Below are 23,805 nucleotides of genomic sequence, written 5' to 3'. Positions count from 1 at the left end.
ATACTCAAGGGCAGGGAGAACATGGGTCTTATTCATCTATACATCCCTAGCACAGAGAAGGGCTTGATGCCTATTAAAAACCGAGTAACTGTTTGAATATTGTTACAAAAACAATTTAGCAATAATACCATCAATTTATAACCCTTGCCTGGTCGGCATGGCTCAGTGGTTGAGCATCAACCTATGAACTAGGAGATCACAGTTCAATTCCTTATCAGGACACATGCCCAGGGTTGTGGGCTTGATCCCCAGTGTGGGGCCTGTAGGGGGCACCTGATCAATGATTCTCTCATCATTGATGTTTCTATTGTTTTCTCCCTCTCCCTTCCTCTCAGAAATCAGTAAGAAATTTTTATAACCCTTCACCATCTAGATTATTATTTTAAAGCAGAATGTGATTGGAGAAAACAGAGTTAGATCTTGATAAATAATGTGAATGTCTTTTGTTTTCCAATCTTTGCACTTCTTGGAAAGTATACATCTCACACGGAATATGTAAATTTTGTTATTCACCCAAATAACACAAACAACATTACACAATAGATAATAGAAATGTTTTCTATCAAAAAAGGGAATTCTGGAAAAATAAGTCACATATTTAACTTTTAAAAATTATGTATATTACTTGATTTTCCCAAGAAAAATATGTATGTAGTCTAGTCCTTCATAGGGGCTTTATCCTATCTAATAAAAGAGAAACATGCAAATTGACCATACCTCTGCTACACCCACAAACCACGCCCACCAGCAAATCAGGAGCGAGTATGCAAATTAACCCAACAAATATGGCGGTGGCCACAGAGCTGGAGAGAGCAGGAGGCTTGGGTTGCCCCTGGCGATGAAGAAAGCCAAGCTTTCCGCCTGCCCTGTCCTGCCCTGGCCTCTGCTCAAGGCTACAAAGTTCCAATTATAGATGATAAATAAATCCCAGATACCAGGGCCTCCGCTTGGGTCGCCGGGGGGCATGGTTGGCCTGCAAACCACCACAGGCCCCTCGCTCAGGCCGCCCCATGCCCCAAGGGAACCCCCACCCTGATCCAGGACACCCTTCAGGGCAAACCAGCTCTCCCCCACCCGAGCATCAGGCCTCTATTCTATCTAATAAAAGAGTAATATGCAAATTGACCATCACTCCAACACACAAGATGGCTGCCCCCATGTGGTCAAAGATGGCTGCCCCCATGTGAACACAAGATGGCTGCCACAAGATGGCCAGCAGGGGAAGGGCAGTTGGGAGGGACCAGGCCTGCAAGGGAGGGCAGTTGTGGGCGATCAGGCCAGCAGGGGAGGGCAGTTGGGGGTGACTAGGCCTGAAGGGAAGAGCAGTGTGGGGGGACCAGGCCTGCAGGGGAGAGCAGTTAGGGGGGACCAGGCACGCAGGGGAGGGCTGTTGGGGGGGACCAGGCCTGCAGTGGAGGGCAGTTAGGGGTGACCAGGCCGGCAGAAGAGGGAAGTTGGGGGCGATTGGGCCTGCAGAGAAGGGCAGTTGGGGGGGGACCCAGGCCTACAGGCGAGAGCAGTTAGGGGGGACCAGACATGCAGGGGAGGGCCGTTGGGGGGGACCAGGCCTGCAGGGGAGGGCAGTTAGGGGTGACCAGGCCTTCAGGGAGGGCAGTTAGGGGTGACCAGGCCGGCAGGGGAGGGCAGTTAGGGGCAATCATGCTGGCAGGGGAGTGGTTAAGGGGTGATCAGGCTGGCAGGCAGAAGCGGTTAGGGGCAACCAGGAAGGCAGGCAGGCGAGCAGTTGGGAGCCAGCAGTCCTGGATTAGAGAGGGTGCAGGCTGGGCTGAGGGACAAAACCCCCACCCCCCATCCCGTGCACCAATTTCATGTACTGGGCCTCTAGTTTTGAATAAAAGGGTTCATAGAGAGGATAACTCATATTATGCCAGAAAACATTAAGGCAGTGCAACCTCCAATAATATAGAAATCCAATCTACAGAAAGAATACTATTGATTTGAAATGGGATTATAAGTGAACAAATATCTAAAATTTATTTTTTCCTTTGAATGGAAAATATGGCTGCTTCATTTAATTGTCTTTGAAATCTGGTTTAATAGAACATCTCTTCTACACCTCCGGTTAGCTCCCAACATTTTGATTGCAAAATGAAAGGCATTTATTTACTTTGATATCTTTAATTATCACTCACTTAGAGGACAAGGTGAAACACACTTTTCCAATTGGTGTTCTAAAGTCTTGAGTCAAAGAAAAGGAATGACAAATTAGCCAGCTGGAAGAGGCAAGAAATAGCCAGCTAGTGCTGCTGGAGTCTTTGTGGATACTTCAAAGTAAGATGAAAGGGAAATAAAGGGACTGTTAGCCACACATGCTCCATAAATGAAATACTAACACAATTTCACGACACATTAATAACAAGTTAATATCACTCTTGGAGACTTACTCAACATAATAAGTGCCATATATGGGATCATCGATTTTTTCCCAGCCATATGGAAGCTCTGAAAAATAAAAAGTTATTTATTTTAGTAAATAAGTAAAAGACATCACAATTTCTAATAAAAAGTAATATAATTTAATTGTTCGTGAATTGCAGAAATAATCTACCAAAGTGGAGTAAAGCATTCAGAGTCAGCACCAAATTTCAGACCATATCGTAGGAACTATCAGAAGCACCGACTTGAAAATTGGCAGTTAAAACAGAGCTGTCTCCTCTGCAGATGTACTGCGTCTAGCTGTTTACCCCATGCCAGACAGGAGGATGGCACGTCATCATGCTGTCGCCACTAAGGCAATACAGAAGGCACGCTGCTTTCCTGAAAGTGCATGCGGCTTTTTTATTTATGTGTATTGTTAAAAGGATAGTTTCAGGATAAAGATCATATTCTGAAAATATATTTCTGAAGATAGCAAATATTTTTTCTGGTGAATGTAACACAGACATTATAAATTCTCAATTGATATCCCACTAGTCAAGATGGTTAGCTTGCTGTTCTCTCCACATGGGTCAGATTTTGAGTACTGCCAATATACTTTCGGGCATATTTTTATAAAGTCTAAAATTCTACACACGCTTTCCTTGACAATATGGTTCATATTTCCAATTCTCCATGGGTAATTTTAATTCACATATATTTAAAATAGCCATAAATGCTACTATAGGCAAAATTAGGCTCTTTGAAAACCAGACTTTGCTTCATGATACATAGAGCCTTTATAATTATTAATTTCTATATAAATAATATTATATTTTTTTAGATAGATATTAATTTTATGTATATAGAATTTGAAATTTAAGTACGATATGTTGGCATGCTTTAAATAATATCTTTAAATGAGATTTAAAAGTTGTAATTATAGTAGTAATTAAATTTAATAGTAATAAAATAAATTTAAAAGTTGTTATTATAGTAGTAATACATATTGACTGCAAAGTATAGTTATAAAAAAACTAGAATCACCTGCAATCCCTCCATCCAGAGATAACTACCATTAATATTTTGATGAATATTCTTCATATATGCAAATACTATTTTTAAGAAGTTAAATTCTACAGTACATATTATTTTTATAGCCTACTTCTATTTAACAAACTATCAAGGGCATCTTTCAACATAAATAAACGTTACTAACAATATCACTTTTAAAGTGGCAGGCTAGTAGTCTGTGGGATGGCCAGAGCCTTCATAATCCAGCAGCCTTCTATTATTGAACAACTAGAGGCCAGTGCACAAAATTCGTGCACTGGGGGGGGGGGGGCGGGGAGGGTGGTCCCTCAGCCCAGCCTGCACCCTCCCCTGCAGGCCTGGTCACCACCAACTACCCTCCCTTGCCAGCCTGGTCGCCCATAACTGCCCCCCCCCCCCGCCGGCCATCTTGTCATGATGTAGGGGCAGCCTTCTTGTGATGGCATGGGGGTGGCCATCTTGTGATGACATGAGGGTGTGAGGGCCACCTAGGCTTTTATTAGTATAGATGGGACTTTCTAGTCTTTACCTATTACATGTCATCTGTGTTGGATTTATTAAAACCTAAATCTGTCATCACTTTCCTAGTAATTTAGTAATGATAAATTCCCAGAGGTGGGATTTTAGATTAAAGTGCATGTACTCTTTTATGGCTTTTGATATATAGCCAGATTACTACCTTCACACTCACAAAAGAGAACCAATTTATAATCACTGAGTGACTTTGTTTCTCTGTGCCATCAAATTAAACACAGGTACATAATTCCCCATCCAAAACTTTTAGGGACAGAGATAGGTTTTGGAATTCAGTATTTCTCCAATTTTATAAAGTTAACATGATGCAAATGATTTCTAATTTATAGCACTCCAAGCAGAGTTTGGGAAGCACTTTATAATCAAACACATGAGTACTTATATAGCCAAATTACATGATTCACACTAGGAGGCATAAATGACTACTTCATATCAGTTTGCACTGGTTTGCTGCCAGTGTGTCCAGATCAGGTTCTGTTTTGCTGCCAAGTAAGTTACAAAAAGCAGTTTTTCGAGCTTTTGAATTCTAGATATGCAGATAAAGGATTATGTATCATTATTTTGAAAATCAATGAAATTATTTTTTAAAATGGCAGCTCATAGCTATTTTAATTTACCTTTCTTCGATTTCTAGTTAGTTTGAACCTTTTTTATTTGTCAATCTTTGGAAAATTATTTTTTCTTTTGTGCATTTCTAATTAATTTTTATTAATTCATAAGAGCTCTTTACTTATTAAGGATACTAATTCTTTACCATATATGTTGCACATATGTTAAAAGTTGGTTTAGGTTTTAATTTTGCTGAACATTTCTTTTAACACATAGAAGTTTGGTAAGTTTTTCATTGTTTTGCTCTATGGTTTCTAGCATTAGAGCTTAGCTTAAATACTGAAGAAATTTTTCTAGTGTTTCTTTTAAAAAAATATAAAGTCTAGATTATGACTTTGTTTAATAATTCTTAGATTAGTTATATCTTAATAAAATCATAACACCAAATTGTGGAGTACCTTATGAAATTTTTCTTTCAAAACAATAATGAGAGCAAACTCATGCTGGGTATTTACCATGATTCAGGAACTGATGAGTTTCCATGTACTAAATCATTTTACCCTAACAACAACTCGGAATTTAAAATCCCTGTACTCTGGTTCCAGCAATTTTACCTAACTTAGATACTGTGTTTAACACAGCATAAATAACACTTAATTAAGAATAAGTAGAATAATTATCCAGATGGTTTTCACTAAATCCTTCAAGCTACTGTAGAATCTGGCTATAAAAATGAAGAATCCATTTGACAAATACCTATTGGGTGTTTTTTACAACAGTGACGTGCCTTTTACTTAAGTAAAAGAATATACAGAACACAGCAATCAATATTATGGATATTTTTTATTAATATGGCTGAATATACAGATTCATATTTAAATAAATTTAATATAATTTTCATGAAAAATACAAAATATCATATTCAATATAGAATAAAAGCCTAATATGGCTAATTTTATGGATACTAGTCTTACTTCTTAATGGCATTGTTATATGGAAGCATTTCATAGTCCAATTTTTAAAATCATCTTTTATAATATCAACTATTTCTTCATGTATTCCTTATCTTTGGCTCTTTTTTGAGTAAATTACTAATTCTAAGCATTGTATTCTGGAAGTACAGATTTCATTGTTTCTTTATCTTTGCAGATTTATAGCACCAAAGATTCTACCAACATTTACTTATTATCCTTTCCCCTTGCCATCATGAGGTATTCATCAGAATTTAGAGAGAATTGATTTTCTTTTTTCATAATAAATCAATATATTGTGTTTGTTTGCCTGCTTGTTTCATATTTCCAAATTGAACTGTTAATTTGTGCATCCCCAAATTATATATTATAAACATTTGTACTTTAAAATAAAATATTAGTGGTCCTTAACTCAAATTTTGAGACAAAATGATATACTATAACTCCAAACATCTGTTCCAAAGGGCTGCCATTTATTTTATCTTATCTAATAAAAGAGTAATATGCAAATCATCACTCCGCTACACTCACAAGCCACGCCCACCAGCCAATCAGAGTGAGTATGCAAATTAAACCGAAAACACGGTGGCAGCCCCGTCCCCCAGCCTCTCCAGGCCTGTGGGAGTTGGAGAAGTCAGGCGTCAGCGCCTGAGGCTGGCTGCAGCCACGGAGACCAAGAAGCCACCTGCCCCATGATCCCAGGCCACAGCCAGCCTCAGAAGCCTCAGTTCCGCCCGCCCCACGTCCTGGGGAGACAGAGAAACTGGCCCCCGTGCCTGAGGCTGGGTGCGGCCACAGAGACAAAGAAGCCGCCTGCCCCCTGATCCCAGGCTGCAGTCAGCTGGAGAAGCCGCCCACCCCACGTCCTGGGGGAGACAAGACACCGGGTGCCAGCGCCTGAAGGTGGATGCGACCTGGGAGACGAAGAAGCTGCCTGCCCCATGATCCCAGGCCGCAGCCAGATGGAGAAGTTGCCCCCACCTCATCCAAGGGAAGATGGAGAAGCCACCCGCCTGCAGTCCAGGTGCCAGCACCTGCAGCTGGCTACAGCCTGGTAGATGGAGAAGCCGCCCACCCCGCAGTCCCGGGCACCAGCACCTCTGGCTGGCTGTGGCCTGGGAAACAGAGAAGCCGCCCACCCTGCAGTCCTGGGCGCCAGTACTTGCAGCTGCAGCACAGGCGAAGCCACCTGCCCACCATCCCCTGAGGCTGCAGCCAGCCTGGGCACCTATGGCTGAGAAGAGGGAGGGAAGCCCGGATCCCGGGTGCCTGTGGTCGGCTGGAGGAGGGAATCCTGGGTACCAGGTGCAGGCCGAGGCAGAGGTGGTTAGGGGCAATCAACCCAGCAGGGGAACAGTTAGGGACAATCAGGCTGGTAGGCAGAAGCAGTTAGGGGCAATCAGGCAGGCAGGTGAGCAGTTAGGAGCCAGCAGTTCTGAATTGTGAGAGGGATGTCCAACTGCTGGTTATCCCACAAGGGGTCCCAGATTGGAGAGGGTGCAGGCCAGGATGAGGGACACCCTCCCCGCTGCCCCCGTGCATGAATTTTGTGCACCAGGCCTCTAGTTTTAAATATTTGCAAGGGATTGATAGATGAATGTTACAAGAAACCAGTAACACATACATACATTACTTCATTTGTAAATGTGGCAGAATGGGTATATAAATATACAGCCAATATTTAAAAAGCTGTATGTATTTATTATGTATGCATGTGCATTTATATGTATGTATATTCATATATATATGAACATGTATGTGTATATATACATGTTCATCAGCATGTGCATGCGCAAGGGTGTTTGTGTGTATTCCCTTTAATGACATTTTTTCCTGAGCAGCAAAGAAAGGTCTAGGCCAGTGATGGGCAACCTTTTGAGCTTGATGTGTCAAACTTCGTCAAAAAACTGAGCATAACTCGGGTAGTGTGTCACTTTGAGGAAAAAACATTATTTCGCAAATGTTTCATCCTCAGGAGCAGCAAATGTTTCATCCTTGGCATGCGGCCGCGTGTCATCAGAAATGGCTACGCGTGTCGGTGCTGACACGCATGTCATAGGTTCGCCATCACTGGTCTAGGCTAACGGTAATTAAAAAAACACAAATTTTTAGATATTGAAAATTTGAGAATCATCTTTCACTGTGAAAAGTGAGCTATTTGGACTTGAGTTAGGTTTTAAAAATCAATTGCTTCTTTTTAAAATAAAGGTAATAAACAGAATTTTTTTTCCCAGTTTTTGACTATTTGCTTAATCAGACAAGCATGTGGTTTGGAGCTCTTAGGTCCTGGGTTACTTAGAACACTTTATTTAACAATACCTGACAAATTTACAGATGATTAAGGTCACACTGATGAAAGAATAACATATACTATGCAAAGGGAAAAATAAATACTTGAGATCAGCAAGGTTAATGCTGCATTAAGAACCGTTTTAATTGAGATTGTTTTCAGGCCATGGGACCATGGAGCAAATTCAGTGATTAGGTATTCCTACAGTGATTCCTTCTGCAGAAGTCAGCATAAACGTCTAGATTAATTTGTAGTCAGTCATATAAGCTTTATAAGACTGCAATAGAATCAAAAGATTCAGTAGGCATGCTGTTCAGCCTGGATTCTGCCACAGCTACTATGGTATATTTTGTACTTAGTTTCTCTTTCAAAATTTTATTTATTTGTTTGTTTGCTAGCTTCACTTTCATTGCAGGAAATAGAGGCTCCTTTATGCTAACTCACAAAAAAACAGTTTTTAGGCTGCAACTGGAAAACTTGTAGAATACAAGGTCAGTATTTCTTATGGAAATGGGACCCAAATAAAGCTGTAAGGAACCTAGGATACACTAACTCAGGATATTTCAGAAAGTCCCTTCTGTCTGTCCTACTTTATCTTTTAAATGATGTCCTTTATCTCTGTGTCTGTGTTTCTTTCTCTTTTACTGGCTGGCTACCTCTGTTGCTCATCTTGCATATGTCCTGCAATGGCTACCCCGAACTTGACTCTATGTTACTTTTTGAAAAAGTACATTTTTAGAGAGAGGAAGGGAGAGGAGAATGAAGACAGAGATAGACACATTGATGTGAGAGCAGAACATCGATTGGCTGCTTCCTGCATGCCCCCTACTAAGGATTGAGGAATCGAACCAGTGACCTCTTGGTTCTTGGGTTGACACTCAACCACTGAGTCACACCGGCCGGGCTCTATGTTACTTTTTATCTCAAGCACAGCTACTATTGCTTGATCTCTCAGTTTACCAATTCTGCATTCCAACCCACAAAGAATTCACTAATTCAGTTCATTTTCTTCAAAATAGATCCAAGTGTTTGGCCTGGTAGATCAATGTTATGGCTGCCTTCAGGTTAAGAACACAACCACAGAATACTCAGGTATGGGTGGCGGTTGGGCCCTTAGGTAGACACAGAGCCACATCTGTGGCAATCTATAAATTAAATGGTCAGTACTCTTCAAAAGTGTCAAGGTCATGAAATAGAAAGACTGAGGTACTGTCATACTGTGAGACAGGGAGCCTAAATGCACTGTAGGATTCTGTGTTGGGACCTGGACCAGAAAAGGGACATTAGTGACACAATTAGCAAGATTCAAATAAGATTTGTACATTAGTTAATAGTCTGTATGAATATTAATTTCTTGGCTTCCATATTATATTATAAATGATGTTAACATTAGGGGAAGCTAGGCAAAAGGTATGTGAAAATACTTTACACTGTTTTTGCAATTTCCTTGAAATTTAAAATAATTTCAAAATAAAAACACTGATACATATAACACTGAATTCATTAGGATAGTGTTAAATTCTTAAACAAAATGAGAATGCAGAATTTTTGTATTTATACTAGTATGCTTTTATATTATGTTGATTTTTTTCTATAGACTTTTCCAAGATGGTGACTTTTAATTTTGTTATTTTACCTTTTTTTTTTTCCTTTCTGTTGTCTATCTTTCTGCTGGAAAAACTAGGTAAATACCATATTCACATTTAAGAGTTACTGCATCTTGAAACCTAGAAAATAGATTTAATAATATGAGTGCAAAATCTGAAGTCAGGCTTTGTTCCTTTTCTGGGAGGCAGTGTCTGTACAGGCCACAGCACGGGTTACGTTAATTCACATAAGGTTGTGTGTAGGCCATCCTGGCGGGCAGTTTACAATTCTCCTCAAAGCCAGGAAAGCAGACCAATTTTGGAAGCATACAAAGTACTAATATATTGGAGAGGAACAGGGACCAGAAGGGGAGACCATTTCCTTCAACTCTGTATTATTTTATTTGGACTACATTTAATTTTTAATTGAGGCTCTTGCTATTTTCTTTATTATAACAGAACATAAGAAACATACAATTTTCCCTAGGTCGAATGATATAATGCATACTGCACAATGTGGTAATAGCTAATACTAATTTAAATGTTTTCCTCCAATCTTTATTGGGTTTTTGATATACATATATTATATATGTATTTATATATGTATATAACACAAATTAAAAAATAGAACTAAATTTTCCTGAAAATGTTATATAATTTTTACCCCCAAGTAGTTCTAAAGAATGTGAGTTTTTACAAGAAACACATTTTTAGAATGAAAGAAAAAGGAGGAAAAGGATACTGTGTAAGAATAAAAATATAAAAAACTTTTATTATATCTGCCTCTCTTTTCCTTTATTCAAAATGCAGTTGCAATTATAAAAGTAAATTCTGGATACATTCTTGTTTTTATCAAAATCCATATAATAATGATAAGCTAATTATAGTCCCATTTCCTTACATAAAGTTGAGAGTATGTATCCTTCCAGACTTTTTCTGTGTATTAAGACTCAAATTGGCCCATCTTTATTAGAGAATTTTATTTCATTCAGTCAGGAAAATAAACAAACAAAACAATAAACTGTGCAACCTAAAATTAAAAATAGAAAATGTTGTTCATTTATGTTCTATGTATGACATGAAAGAGTACAAACCTTTTTGATTTCATGGAAATACAGGCTGTGAGGTCTTCATTCATGGGCATATAGAAGCTTTACTATTTTTATAGGGGAAAGAACTAGCTGAGCTGTATTTTACTGTATTGACATTCAATTCATGTTATCATGTGGATTCAGCCTGAGGTTTTTATTACCACAGTATTATAATGCATTTTTAAATTATTGACCATGATTTCATGGGCTTGTTCTTAATAAAAAAAAATACAATTGCAGAAACAATTCCAAATAAATGTATTCCTTAATGTATCTGACCAAACTTGAGTAGAAAATGTATAAGATTATCTGACAGATATTGGTACACAAAGCAATGTGTGCTCAAAAATGTTTTGGGCATTCAAGGGCCATTTTATACTTGGGAAAAAGCTGTCAAACATAGATGTGAGCTTTTGAAATGCTAACTTAAACATGACAGAGTAATCTATTTGAGATGGTGACAAGAAGTGGTGGTAGGAAGGCATGGCACAAAAAAGGATGTTGTCTACTAACAACTTAGAGAGTCATATCTGCTTTATGTTTTCAAGATGTATTAGAAGGTCAAAAGACAATGAACTGAGAAGATTTTTGTTTTTAATATTCCTAGACCTCTGGATATAAAGAAAGATTTGGAAAGCAACTATAGGCTTAGGATTTCAAAATATACAGCTCCAGTTTATCTTAACTTTAAAAAAATATTTTTGTTGATTTCAGAGAGGAAGGGAGAGAGAGAGAGAGAGATAGAGAGATAGAAACACCAATGATGAGAGAGAATCATTGATTGGCTGCCTCCTGCATGCCCCCACTGGGGATCAAGCCTGCAATCTGGGCATATGCCCTTGACCCAAATCAAACCCGGGACCCTTCAGTCCATAGGCCAGCGCTCTATTCATTGAGCCAAACCAGCTAGGGCTATCTTAACTTTTATGAGTTTACGTTAATACACCCATTGATCTATCCATTTATTATTATTATCCACTAAAATTCATTTATTGAAACATACTGAGCTTCTATATTGTAAAGGCTGACATTTAAATGTTAACCTCTCCACTAACCCTGAAAAACCCTAACAAAACCACCCAGAACCAATGACTACAACATAATTAGGAGAAAATACCAAGAACTTCAAACCTTATAAATAAGCAGAAACATAAATGCAGAAACATAAATGCAGAAACATAAATGGCCCAATCCAGCAGCACCAAGAATCCAGGGGCCCATTCTGGATCAGAAATAGTGGTGAGTATGCAGAAAAGAGAAAGGGTGCCAGGAGCCTGGGATGGAAAAACAAACAAAATCACTCTCAGAAAGATAAATTCCCATCCTGAGTGGGAGAAAATGTTGATAATAGACCCAATTGATCAGAACACAACTACTATTGGGGAATTGGAAAAAAAAAAAAAGGTTTGGAAGTGAGCAGAATGAGAGGTGGAATATTGGGAAAGCACTACTTAATAAGAAGACAAAGATGATGGTGATGGAGAAATGGCCCTTGGAAATTTGGAAATTTGGTTATGATAGGAAAGAAGCATGAGGTAGAAATTCAGCATCTGCAGAAACAAAAGAGAATCTTAAGATCATAAGACATACCAACTAACTACTCCCTCTGCAAAAAAAAAAAAAAAAAAAAAAGATGTCATCCATTAAAGAATCAGTAATTCACAAGAGAAACAGAAGAGGGTGCTCATGGACCAAGGATATAGTATTCCACCAAAATCCTTTAGTTTTGCTTGTATGAAACTGTTATTGCTGGCTTAGGAATTTTCTTTTTCAAAATTAATAGAAAACAGCAGACAATATTCATACAATGTTATTATCAGAATTAAGAGTCAAAATAATACAACTAATGAAAATTTGTTGTCTTCCCTCACAATAAACACAAAAACAAAATACAAATGAGAAAATTATAATGAATTCTTAAGAAAATTTGAAAAAATCACTTATAAATATAAAAGAACATTTTCAATAAGAAATTTAAAAACTCTGAACAGAAATGGGCAAAAAACAGAGAATTAAGGAGAGTTGGAAAAAAAAAGAATCTTTGCAATTAAAACTAAATTACAAAGTACTCAAGAGAAAATAGATTAAGTTAGAAACAAAATAAGGACCATTGAGGCAAGACATAGTAATAGATATTAGAACAAAATGAAATGTAAAAAGAATCAGAAAAAAATAATTAATATAGAAGATAGGCAAAGATAATACAGTATATGTATAATTGGAATACATGAAGAAAGAAAATAATATAACTAATACTTAAAACTATAATGAAAAAATTTTCCAAAAATAACTACTTCTGTATGCTGAAAGGGTTTTCCACATGCCTGGAACATTATCTCAGAACAGTGAATTCCAAGATATATGCCCATTAGCCATTAGATTTAAAAGCAAAAAACAAAAAAACTGGCTGAAAGATAAGTTCCTTACAATGAAAAAAACAAACCAAGTTGATATTATTACAGTAGGCAGTTAGTTATTAACAAAAGGAAGAGAGCAAATTAAACCAGCCTGATTAAGTAAGAAGAGGCAGCCTTACGGTCACCCTGGGGAGACTGCCCCATTAATGGGGGGGTGGGGAGGAAATGGCATACAGGGAAGTCCTTTTACTAAGCCCACCCTCCACACAAAGGAAGCTAAATGATGAGGCATGTGCAATAGAAGCCAAACTGGTGACCTTAAAGGAGAAGGAGACTACTCCGGGAAATTTTTGGAAAAAGACCAGATAGTATAAGTGCACGAAATCCTGGAAAATCCAGGAAAGGGATTAGATAATTTGAAAGAAAGTCTGTCTCTTCTGAAACCCAAGGAAATATAATTGAAGCTTAACAAAAGCCCATCTCCGGGGGGGGGGGGGGGGGGAGAGGGTAGCCACATGTTCTGGGCACCATAGAGCCTTGGTAGAAGATACAGAGATGGGGAAATTAAGCACAGAGAAGTTAAATAACTTGCCCAAGGTCACACAGGTAAGAATTTTAATGCCTGATGAGAGCAGAGACTGAGCTGGGCTACTGGAGCCTCAGGTGTGAGGAGTGATGGCACTGCAGCTCTGGGTCCTGATCCTTCTGAGCACGAGTGTGGGCACGAGATCCTGGAACCAGATTTCTTTAGCAATGAGACGGAGCTGAAGCACCTGGTCTTGGGTGAGGCAGCAGGCATGGTACCTGGAGGCAGACTGGCAACATCAACCAGTTTCTGCTGCTGGACCCATCAGGGAAGTACCTCATGGATTGCGGTAGCCCTTTCAGGGGCATCTGTGCCCTGCATGCCATTTCTTCTCTTTTGTCTTACTTTTGCTTTCTTTTCTCCTAAATTCTCCACAAGACTTGTGACCAGGTGAGCAGTGGGCTTTAAGGACTCTCCTTTAGCTGCTGTAAGTCTCCTTTTCCTTTTTTTTGGGTCTAGGCAGCCCAGTCTAGGCTTATTCTCAGTGTTGTGATCTGGCCTCTTCTATACTAAGCCCTTTCTTTATTTTTGCTTTAATAAATATTGCCACTACCACTCCAATCCTCCTTTACAAGTGTCCCTGCATTTTTTTCCCTCATGACACCAGAGGAACCTATTTCCTCTGGTATCAGTTTCACATCTCAGGAACAACACACACTTGACAACAGTGAAGCAGTATTTTAAATAATTTCAAATAAAGATTGAGCCACGGATTTTATACCCAGCCAATCTGTCCTTCAAGTATCAACACACACACACACACACACACACACACACACACACACTCACCGCCACCATACCCCCCCCCCCCAGGTTTATATTACTCAAGCACTCAGGAATACAGTATCCAAGGATACTTCCTGAGGTATCTACTTAATTAAACCAACCTTAATTCAAAAGATGACTGGAGGAAAGGACTAATAGTATCATTTAACACATTTAATTTTAGATCTAAGTGTAGAGCAAAGGTGGAAACAAAGGTTGGAATAATATGAAAATAATATATGTTTCAATGCTGTTGAAATAATTAAAAAAGAGAGGAGAAAAAAGAGAATGACCAATGATTTCATTAACTGTTGCTTAGGTAATAGGTGGGCATCACAGCATGTCATTTAAAACTAATGCCTGAATAAGGGCCTTAAAAAAGGTATCAGGATAGCCCTAGATGGTCTGGCTCAGTGAATAAAGCATTGGCCTGTGGACTGAAGGGTCCCAGGTTTGATTCTGGTCAAGGGCACATGCCTGGGTTGCAGGCTCAATCCCAGGGCATGCAGGAGGCAGCCAATTAATGACTCTCTCTCATCATTGATGTTTTTATTTCTCTCTCTCCTCTTCCTTCCTCTTTGAAATCAATAAAAAAATATATATTTTTATTATTTATTTATTTATTTATTTAATTATTTATTTGTTTATTTAAGGTATTATATGTGTACATGTCTTACCATTGTACCCCCCCCACCCCACACCCATACATGCCCTCACCCCCCAGAGTTTTGCGTCCATTGGTTATGCTTATATGCATGCACAAGTCCTTCGGTTGATCTCTTATCTCTCCCACCTCTCCCTAACCTTCCCCCTGTAATTTGACAGTCTGATGCATCCAAAAAAAAATATTTTTAAAAAGGGATTAGTATAATGGCAATCATTAGAACACAAATAAAAACTATTCTAAATACCAAAAACAAACAAACAAACAAACAAACAAACCCCAAAGAAAACAGACTACAGAGAGAAAGAAACAGGCAATATAATAAGATATGCTTAATAAACATAACATACAATACTATGACAGAGTTAAAGAAAACATACAAATGAATGCTTAATATTTTCTAATTAGCTCATGAAAAAACCCAACTCCATGCTGTAAAGAGACATATTTCAGCAAAGTGATTCAGAAAAGCCAAATGGTTGGGCAAAGTTTTACCTGACATAAAAAAAAGAAAGAAGTAAATAGAGATTACAGTCCTTCTATTAAACTGCAGAATTCAGTTCAAACGCATTAACCAGGCAAAAATGCTACTTTTTAACAATAAAGATCACAAAATATAACATCAATATCTGTATATTAAATAACTAGTGGCCCAGTGCACGAAATTCATGCACGGGGGTGGGGTGAGGGGGTGGGGGCAGTGAGTGTGTGTGTTCCTCAGCCTAGCCTGCACCCTCTCCAATCTGGGACCCCTCGAAGGATGTCCTACTGCCGGTTTACAGGGATTGGGCCTAAACCGGCAGTCGGACATCCCTCTCGCAATCCGGGACTGCTGGCTCCTAACTGCTCACCTGCCTGCCTGATTGCCCCTAATCACTCTGCCTGCTGGCCCCCGACTGCCCCCCCGCCACCAGCCTGCCTGCCCCCAAATGCCCCCCAGCCAGCCTGATCACACCCAACTGCCCCCCGTGCCAGTGTGCTCACCCCCAACTGCCTCCCCAGCCAGCCTGCTCACCCCCAACTGCTCCCTAGCTGGCCTGCTTGCCCCACCTTCCCTCCCCACTGGCCTGTTCGCCCCCAACAGCCCCCCTGCTTGTCTGCTCACTCCAAACCGCCCCCCCTCCACTGTCCTGATCACCTTCAACTGACCCCCACTGACGGCCTGCTCACCCCCAACTGGCCCCCCTGCTGGTCTGCTTACCCCCAATGGCCCTGCCCCTTCACCAGCCTGATCACTCACAACTGCCGTCCCATCCTGGCCTGATCACCCACAACTGCGCTCTCCTCTTGGCCTCTAACCACTTCTACCTTGGCCCCGCCACCATGGCTTTGTCCAGAAGAATGTCCGGAAGGTCTCCTGGAAGGTCTTCCAGTCTAATTAGCATATTACCCTTTTATTAGTATAGATAGAAGCCTAGTGTACGGGTGGGGGCCAGCTGGTTTGCCCTGAAGGGTGTCCCGGATCAGGGTGGGGGTTCCCTTGGGGCGTGGGGCGGCCTAGGCAAGGGGCTTGTGGTGGTTTTCAGGCCAGACATGCCCCCATGGGGTGAGGGTCCCCTCTGGAGGGGGGGGGGTTTGGCCAGCGTGTGTGAGGGGCTGAGGGCTGTTTTCAAGCTGGCTACACCCCCTTCAGGGTGGGGGCTCCCGATGGGGTGCCTGGCCAGCCTGGGTGAGGGGCTGATGGATGTTTGCAGGCTGACCATGCCCCCCAGTAGGGACTCTTACTCCATTGGGGGGGGGGGTGACCAGCCTGGGTAAGGGGATGAGGGCCATTTTCAGGCTGGCCACAGCCCCTTCAGGGTGGGGGGATTCCACTGGGGTGCCTGGCCAGCGTGGGTGAGGGGCTGAGGACTGTTTGCAGGCTGGCCACACCCCTTTCAGGGTTGGGGGTCCCCGCTGGGGTGCCTGGCCAGCCTGGGTTAGGGGCTGATGGCTGTGTGAAGGCTGGCCACACACCCCGGTGACCCAAGCTCCCAGCCCCTCCTTGTGTGTTTTTTTTCCAGCGCCTCCTTAAGCAGAGGCCAGGGCTGGCTGGAAGCAGATATCTGGGATTTATTTATCTTCTATAATTTAAAATTTGTAGCCTTGAGCGGAGGGGCAGGCCAGGCCAGGCGGGAAGCTTAGCTTCCTCCATTGCTGGGGGCAACCCAAGCCTCCTGCTCGCTTCAGCTCTGTGGCCGTCACCATTTTTGTTAGGTTAATTTGCATACTCACTCTGATTGGCTGGTGGGCATAGCGGAGGTATGGTCAATTTGCATGTTTCTCTTTTATTAGATAGGATACAAACCACCTTTATAAAACAGAAACTACAGGGGTTGCAAGGAGAAATAGAGATACACTAATAACAGATATTTAAGACTGCTCTTAGTCTAAGGTAGGTCAAGTTGACAAAATTACAGACATAGAACTAAATATGGCATAATTAATTAGGCAAATCTTTTGGTTTTCCTCACTACCTCCTTCTCTTTTTTGAGTTTCACACTCCAATAATAGAGAATATATATTCCTCTGAAGTACGCATGGAATAATCTCCAAAATTATCTACATATTAGGTTACAACAAAGTCTCAATAAATTCCACAAAGCAGAAATAATACAAACAATAATATCTGACCAGAATGTAATAAAATTTAGACATTTCATAACAAAGTAATCACCAAAGGAACTTGCATCTAAAAATTAAAAACTCTAACAACTATTGTGTCAAAGAAGAAATGTAAACGGAAATTGAAGCATTTCTAAAAGTAATGAATGAAAACACTAAGTAGCAAAATATATAAGATACAATTAAAGCAGTGATCAGAGGAAATTTTATAATATGAAACCCATAGTAGAACAGCAATATTGAAAGTGAATTCCCAAATCAAAAAGGTGGAAAGGCTCTTTGGCCATTGGCTCAGTTGGTTGGATATCCTCCTGTGCACCAGGAGGTTGCCCATTTGATTCTTGGTCAGAAGGGGCACATGCTTGGGTTTCTGGCTCAATTCCCAGTGGGGGTCATGCAGGAGGCAGTCAATCTATGTTGTACTTTCATCAATGTTTCTCTCTCTCTCTCTCTCTCTCTCTCTCTCTCTCTCTCTCTCTCTCTCTCTCTCTCTCTCTCTCTCTCTCTCTCTCTCTCTCTCTCTCTCTCTCTCTCTCTCCAATAAAACCATGTGGGAAAAAAAGGTGGAAAGGGAACAACAAAGGAATCCTTCTAGAAACACACACATAAGAAATACAAATAATAAAAATAAAAATTCATATGATAGAAAATAGAAAAATAATAACTTTAATCAAAATGCTATTCCTTTTAAAAAATTAGCAAAATAAATCTAATTTAAGATTTAAAAGAGACATGTTACATATAACAAAGTAAGGAATAACAAAACAGATGCAATCATAAAAAATAAAATACTTTGTACAAACCTATGTTAGTAACATTAAAAATCTAAATAAAATAGATAATTTCTTAGGAAAATAGAATTTATGAAAATTGGTCTCAGTGGAGATAGAATGCTTAAATAGACAGGTTTTTAGTCAATTTCCCATAGTGAACTCCAAATGGAAAAGGAACAAATGAAACAATGAATCCTACAGATAAATCCCTTTATAAACGGGGTATGAGGAAAGGCATTTGTCTCATGACTCGACCTTGACAGATGTGACTACTTAAAAGCAAAAAAGAATCCTTGGACAGTCCAAAACACCATAATGTTAAAAGGTAAATGTCAAACTCAGAGAAAATATTTGTAACATACCAATAATAAAGGTCTACTCTCCCCTAAGGAAAACTTTTTAAAAGTGGGTAAAAAAACAATAAAAGACTAAAAACTTGATAGAAAAAATATGCAAGAGCCAAGAATAGAAAGTTCACAAAAAGTATACACACATATCCTTTAAACATGAAAAAATTCCCAACTTCCCTTATCAGAAGAGAAATGTACATTGAGATATTTTGCTTCATCTATCAGATTGGCAAAAATTCAAAAGCTTTTCAACAAGCTTTTTGGCAAGGTTGTGGTAAAGCTGGCCCCTCAAACAAGGCTGCTGAATGGGTAACATAATACAGCTCATATTGAGGGGAGTTTGGCAATAACTAACACAACCAGACATATTTTTTCCTTTGATCCAACAATCCATCCCCTGGGAAGTTTCTGTAAAGTTTCATCTTCAACAATAAAAAAGGCAAAAATGCACAAGGTCATTCCCTGTAGTATTATTGTAATGGAAAACCATAGAAGCAGCCTAAATATCAAACTAGAGATGATTGGCTAAATGGGCATGTTATGTGCATATGGTGAGTGCTAAATAGATGCAAAACTTATGAAGAAAATCTCTAAGTATACAATGATTTGTGGGCTACACTGCTAAACAAAAACACTCATATGCTTATTTTTGAAGAAAGAAAGAAGAAAGAAAGAAAGAAAGAAAGAAAGAAAGAAAGAAAGAAAGGAAGGAAGGAAGGAAGGAAGGAAGGAAGGAAGGAAGGAAGGAAGGAAGGAAGGAAGGAAGGAAGGAAGGAAGGAAGGGTGGACAGGCGGAAGGAAGGAAGAAAAAAAGAGAGAGAGAGAGAGAGAGAGAGAGAGAGAGAGAGAGAGAGAGAAAAGAAAGAAAGAGAAAGAGAGAGAAAGAAAGAAAGAGGTACATAAGGAGAGCCAGAAACTCAAGGAATGCTTAACTATTAGAGGTAGGTGTGAACAGTAAAGGACGGAAAGCTAAATTGCTCATAATGAAAGGAATTCTAGGGACAAAACAGGCAGGTTTAGGGAGTCTTAGAAATAAAGAGGGTCCATGGGAGAGGAAAGCATAGATGGGGGCTTGGAGATGCCAAAATGTATATCTTATTTGTACAGAGGATAAAGGAATGTTGCAAGATAAGAGGAGAGAAAAAGGGAAGCACCCTGTGGGCTTTGAGCTTTGAAACTGATACTATATAACAGAGTGACCAATGAAGAAAGCACAGGGGTCCTAAATTAAGAAAAGGTCCAATTATAAAGGGTCAGGTTCAGACAAAGAACTGCAGCATATATAAACGGGAGACAAAAGAACACAAGACATTTTTTTAAAGACTGATTTTCCCATTAGAGAGAGAGAGAGAGAGCAGTCTTTTCCCATTTGGGGGCCCCTCCCCAGGGGGTCTCCTTTGGGGACACCTCTGCCCAGATGGAGTTTGTATCTGCTTCCAATAAACTTCTTCCTTTTTTATTAAAGAAGCCTTTTTGTCCGCGAGTTTCTCTTCAAACTTCGTAGGGCAAGAAACACATGGAAGAAGTTTATACCTTGAATCCCACAATCAATAATATGCTATTTTACATTGAAACTATATTTTAATTATTGATTCAAAATTAATATTGATAAAACTGGAAGCTTTACAAATTGTTTAGCCACCCTTTTCCAGGGAGTCTAGGTGAATACCTGGATCGATCATGAGAAAGAAACCAAATTTTTGCTTTAATTCTCCATTTTGCCTTATCAATGAGATTTTAAAGATTTAGGAGAAACAGCTGAGGGAAATGGCCACATTTTGCCATGGTTTTGGTGATGGTTGTGATTGCTGTTTTCTTTTTATGTCCCTGAAGTGATTGGCTAAAGTGCTCTTGATGAGATCTGGATAGATTAGAAAGTGAAATTTGCAATTCTTCACTGATGGCATTACTTAATGTCTCATAATGTAGCATCATTCATGAGCCCTTTTTTCATTCAAGAAATATTTATTGCTCATCTACTCTGAGGGAGGCAGTTAGGGAACAGGGATAAGTCTCAACATCCATGGAGCTGATGGTTTCAGACAGACCCAACCTTTAAACAAAAATTTTCACCAATTTAATTCATTATAATTGATGATATATGCTACAACGAGAAATACATGTATATTTTACTCTACCTAAACCCTCAGGTAATTTTTGAAGAGCCTGGAATTGCAGGCTGTTATATTTCATGGTTATAATTAATTACGATTGATTTAAATAATCCTAATACAATAAGTCAGCAACACATTTGTCAATTGGGTATTTTAGGGTGAATTCACACAACGGATGTCATTTTTCTAGTGGAGCAGTCTTTTTAAATTTAATTAATTGGATATATACGAGGAAACCATACTGTTTAAAATCTCAGGGGACAACTAAATATTGAACATCAATACAGTAAGGGCTTGGAAAATGAAATTTAATATTTAGCTTTGTTTATTATAATAGACGGGCTGAATTCTACTTAGGAATATGCCCTAATTTCACTTTCTAATTAATATGGAGCCTCAGAGCATTGTTTAATTAAAATGCCACTCAGACCAGCGAAACAGATCAGACTGAGCAGGAACCTAGGGCTGTGAACGAAAGTGTGCAGAGATGAGCCAACTGTCCGCGATGGTGCTGTTGGAAGCATCTGCCGCCACACCGGGTGCCGAAGCCTCACGGCAGCGCTACATGCCATTAGGTGCTAGCGTCAATTGCTGCTTTTGCTATGAAAAACATGGCTCCTAAGAGACTTGCATGCTTTGTAGATAAGCTGGACATTTGGAAAATTGGGGTGACATGAGTTGCCAGAAAGTCTCTATTTTATCTGGTCTACAGAGCTCTGTGTTTTTCAGTCAGAACAAAGACGTAATTCATCTGCATTTTGGAAAAGGACACTTAAAAAAAGAAAAATCAATACAATAGGAATTGTCAACATCATTTGGGGAGAGAAGGGACGAGAGGATAGCTTCCATAATGACCATCTGTGTTGTGGAATGCTTTTAAACATTAACAGAACAGACAAGCTGACCAGGCTCTCAGTTCGGTTTTAGACTCGTCCTAGGTAGAGAAAATGACTAATTCTCAGCAGGACCTATCACAGATAGATTAGAGTGTCAAAGGTAAGGAAGGCTGGGAATGCTTTTCTCATGGCATGAAAGGAGAAGGTAGACTATGCAGAGTGTCACTCTAACAATGAGGTTAAAATTCCCTATTTGGTACTAATCTATGAGCACTACTGCTGCCTATTAAATGTTAATGACAGAAATGTTCAAATATAGACATCAAATCATATTAATATAGTCCGATTTATGTGTAAGATTGCCCAAATGTCCTTTATCACAATAATTTCCTGTCCAGATTATTTTAGCTAGATCCCGAAGTAGAGATATTGGAACCACAGTCTCTCCCATTTTGACAGTTCAGTGCAATGAGTGGTGCATGAGCCTCTCTGAATGTGAAGAAAGTGAATGGTCTAAATGTTACAGACACAGCTTCGGTTAGGTTATAATTAATCTTGCCTCATCATAGGATCAGCCGGCATCAAAAAGCAACCAAGTGCCTATTAATACACACTGTACTGACATCTGCCTTATATTAGCATCCACCTCAAATGTGATATTTTGCTCAGAGGGAAATGCCAGAATTTTAGAACAAATCCTGAGTTTTCTGACCCACAAACACAAAAGAGGACAGGATATTGTTTCCAATGATCTGGTCACTGGATTTGTACGAATCTTTGCCTATTCAGCTTGGCCCGATCTCTGTCCCTCAGACGGAAGGACTGGATTAGATGTCAGGAATAGGGAAATGAAATCTCTACCTAATAAAATATAAAACCCCCTTTGATAAAATTATAAAGTATGGCAATGAGGTATGATACAGCAATGCAAAAACATAGAGATTTGGATCTAATAGCATGTACTGTTTGACTGCTTTGCTTCATGGTAGAAGGAAACAAAGAGACACATACACAAAAAAACTGAGGGTGAGGGTCCCTAACGGTATTTGTATTGGGTAAATCTATAAAATAAAAAAAAAGGCCTGGAATAAAAACATAATGCCCACTGTGTCTGAAAGGTGTCCCAATGCCTAAAACAATGCAAGAATTCTTGGAGAGCAAGTCACCCCAGTGAAAAGTATTGCCTGCATAAAGCTGGCAGAGTCCCTCTCGGCTTGGGATGCGTGGCATGTAAAGAGTCAGTCAATCCCACAAATCTGCCCTGCAGGTTGCCTTCCATGCCAGGCTTTCAGGAAGCGTTAAGGGCCCACGTGGAGCTGGGATGTGTACCCGTGATAACAACTGGACTGAGAGTAAATCATATGAGCAGTGACAGTGATAGGATGCAGGACTCAGCAACTCTGCAAGACTCTACATGTATACATTCAAATTAGTCGACAGCAGTGGTATGGTGCAGACAAAGCACAGAGAGTTCTAGAGGACCACATGGTCTAACAAAGGCAATCACATCATTTTTTATCTGCAATGCCCTATTGAAGCAAAAAACAAAACAAAACAAAAATACTGATTTGTTCCCAGTCATCACCAGCTAAAATATTATTGATATGATAATTGGAGTCAAGGACTTTGGTTACATTTTATTTATTACTAGAAGCCCAGTGCATGATTTAATCATGCACGTGTAAGCTGTCTGTCCGCTGGTCGGCAGCTCCGAAGTCCCTGGGCCCCTAGGGCGAGGCGGGGCGGGGGAGTGGTCCTCCTGCGGCCCGGAGCTCAGGCCAGGGTCTTGCCTTTGCCTCCCGCCCAGGAAGGCTGGGGCTGCATGCTCCTGCAGCCCAACTGCTGCCAGACTCCTCCCCGCGGAGCCGCACCACCTGCCCACCCCCACCCCCCTCCGCCTCCAAACCTCCAAAACGCCGGCTCGGCTTGCTGCCCCAGAGGCCTGTCTGTGCCGAAGCACAGCCATGGCGCAGACGCTGAGCTCGCGTCACTGCTGGCAACGCGAGCTCAGCGTCCTGCCGGCCCAATCACCACCCCAGCCACCCCGAGTCCCGCCCCCTGTGTCACCCGCTGGCCCAATCGTGGGTGTAGCGGAGTGATGGTAATTTAAATATTACCTGTTTATAATGTAAGATTATTTTAAAATATATTTTTATTAATTTCAGAGAGGAAGGCAGAGGGAAAGAAAGATAGAAACATCAATGATGAAAGAGAACCATTGATCAGCTGCTTCCTGCATGCCCCGCACTGGGGATCGAGCCCACAACCCAGGCATGTGTCTGGACCGAGAATCAAACCATGACCTC

General features: G+C 40.2%; 1 protein-coding gene across 2 annotated transcripts in view; it reads right to left on the bottom strand.

Moving 5' to 3' along the window:
• Nucleotides 1–23,805, bottom strand: part of MAGI2 (membrane associated guanylate kinase, WW and PDZ domain containing 2) — a gene marked incomplete at both ends in the record, with an annotated part of 1,165,889 nt that overhangs the window by 294,885 nt on the left and 847,199 nt on the right. For both annotated transcript variants that reach the window (XM_079785522.1, XM_079785523.1), the window contains one exon: nt 2,406–2,463. In XM_079785522.1, the coding sequence (XP_079641648.1) occupies nt 2,406–2,463 (58 nt within the window). The remainder of the gene's footprint in view (nt 1–2,405; nt 2,464–23,805) is intronic.

This window comes from Cnephaeus nilssonii, assembly GCF_951640355.1.
Source record: "Cnephaeus nilssonii genome assembly, chromosome: 12".
Taxonomy (NCBI): domain Eukaryota; kingdom Metazoa; phylum Chordata; class Mammalia; order Chiroptera; family Vespertilionidae; genus Cnephaeus; species Cnephaeus nilssonii.
Note: the sequence above shows the minus strand (reverse complement) of the source record. Positions and strands in the feature narration are given on the sequence as shown.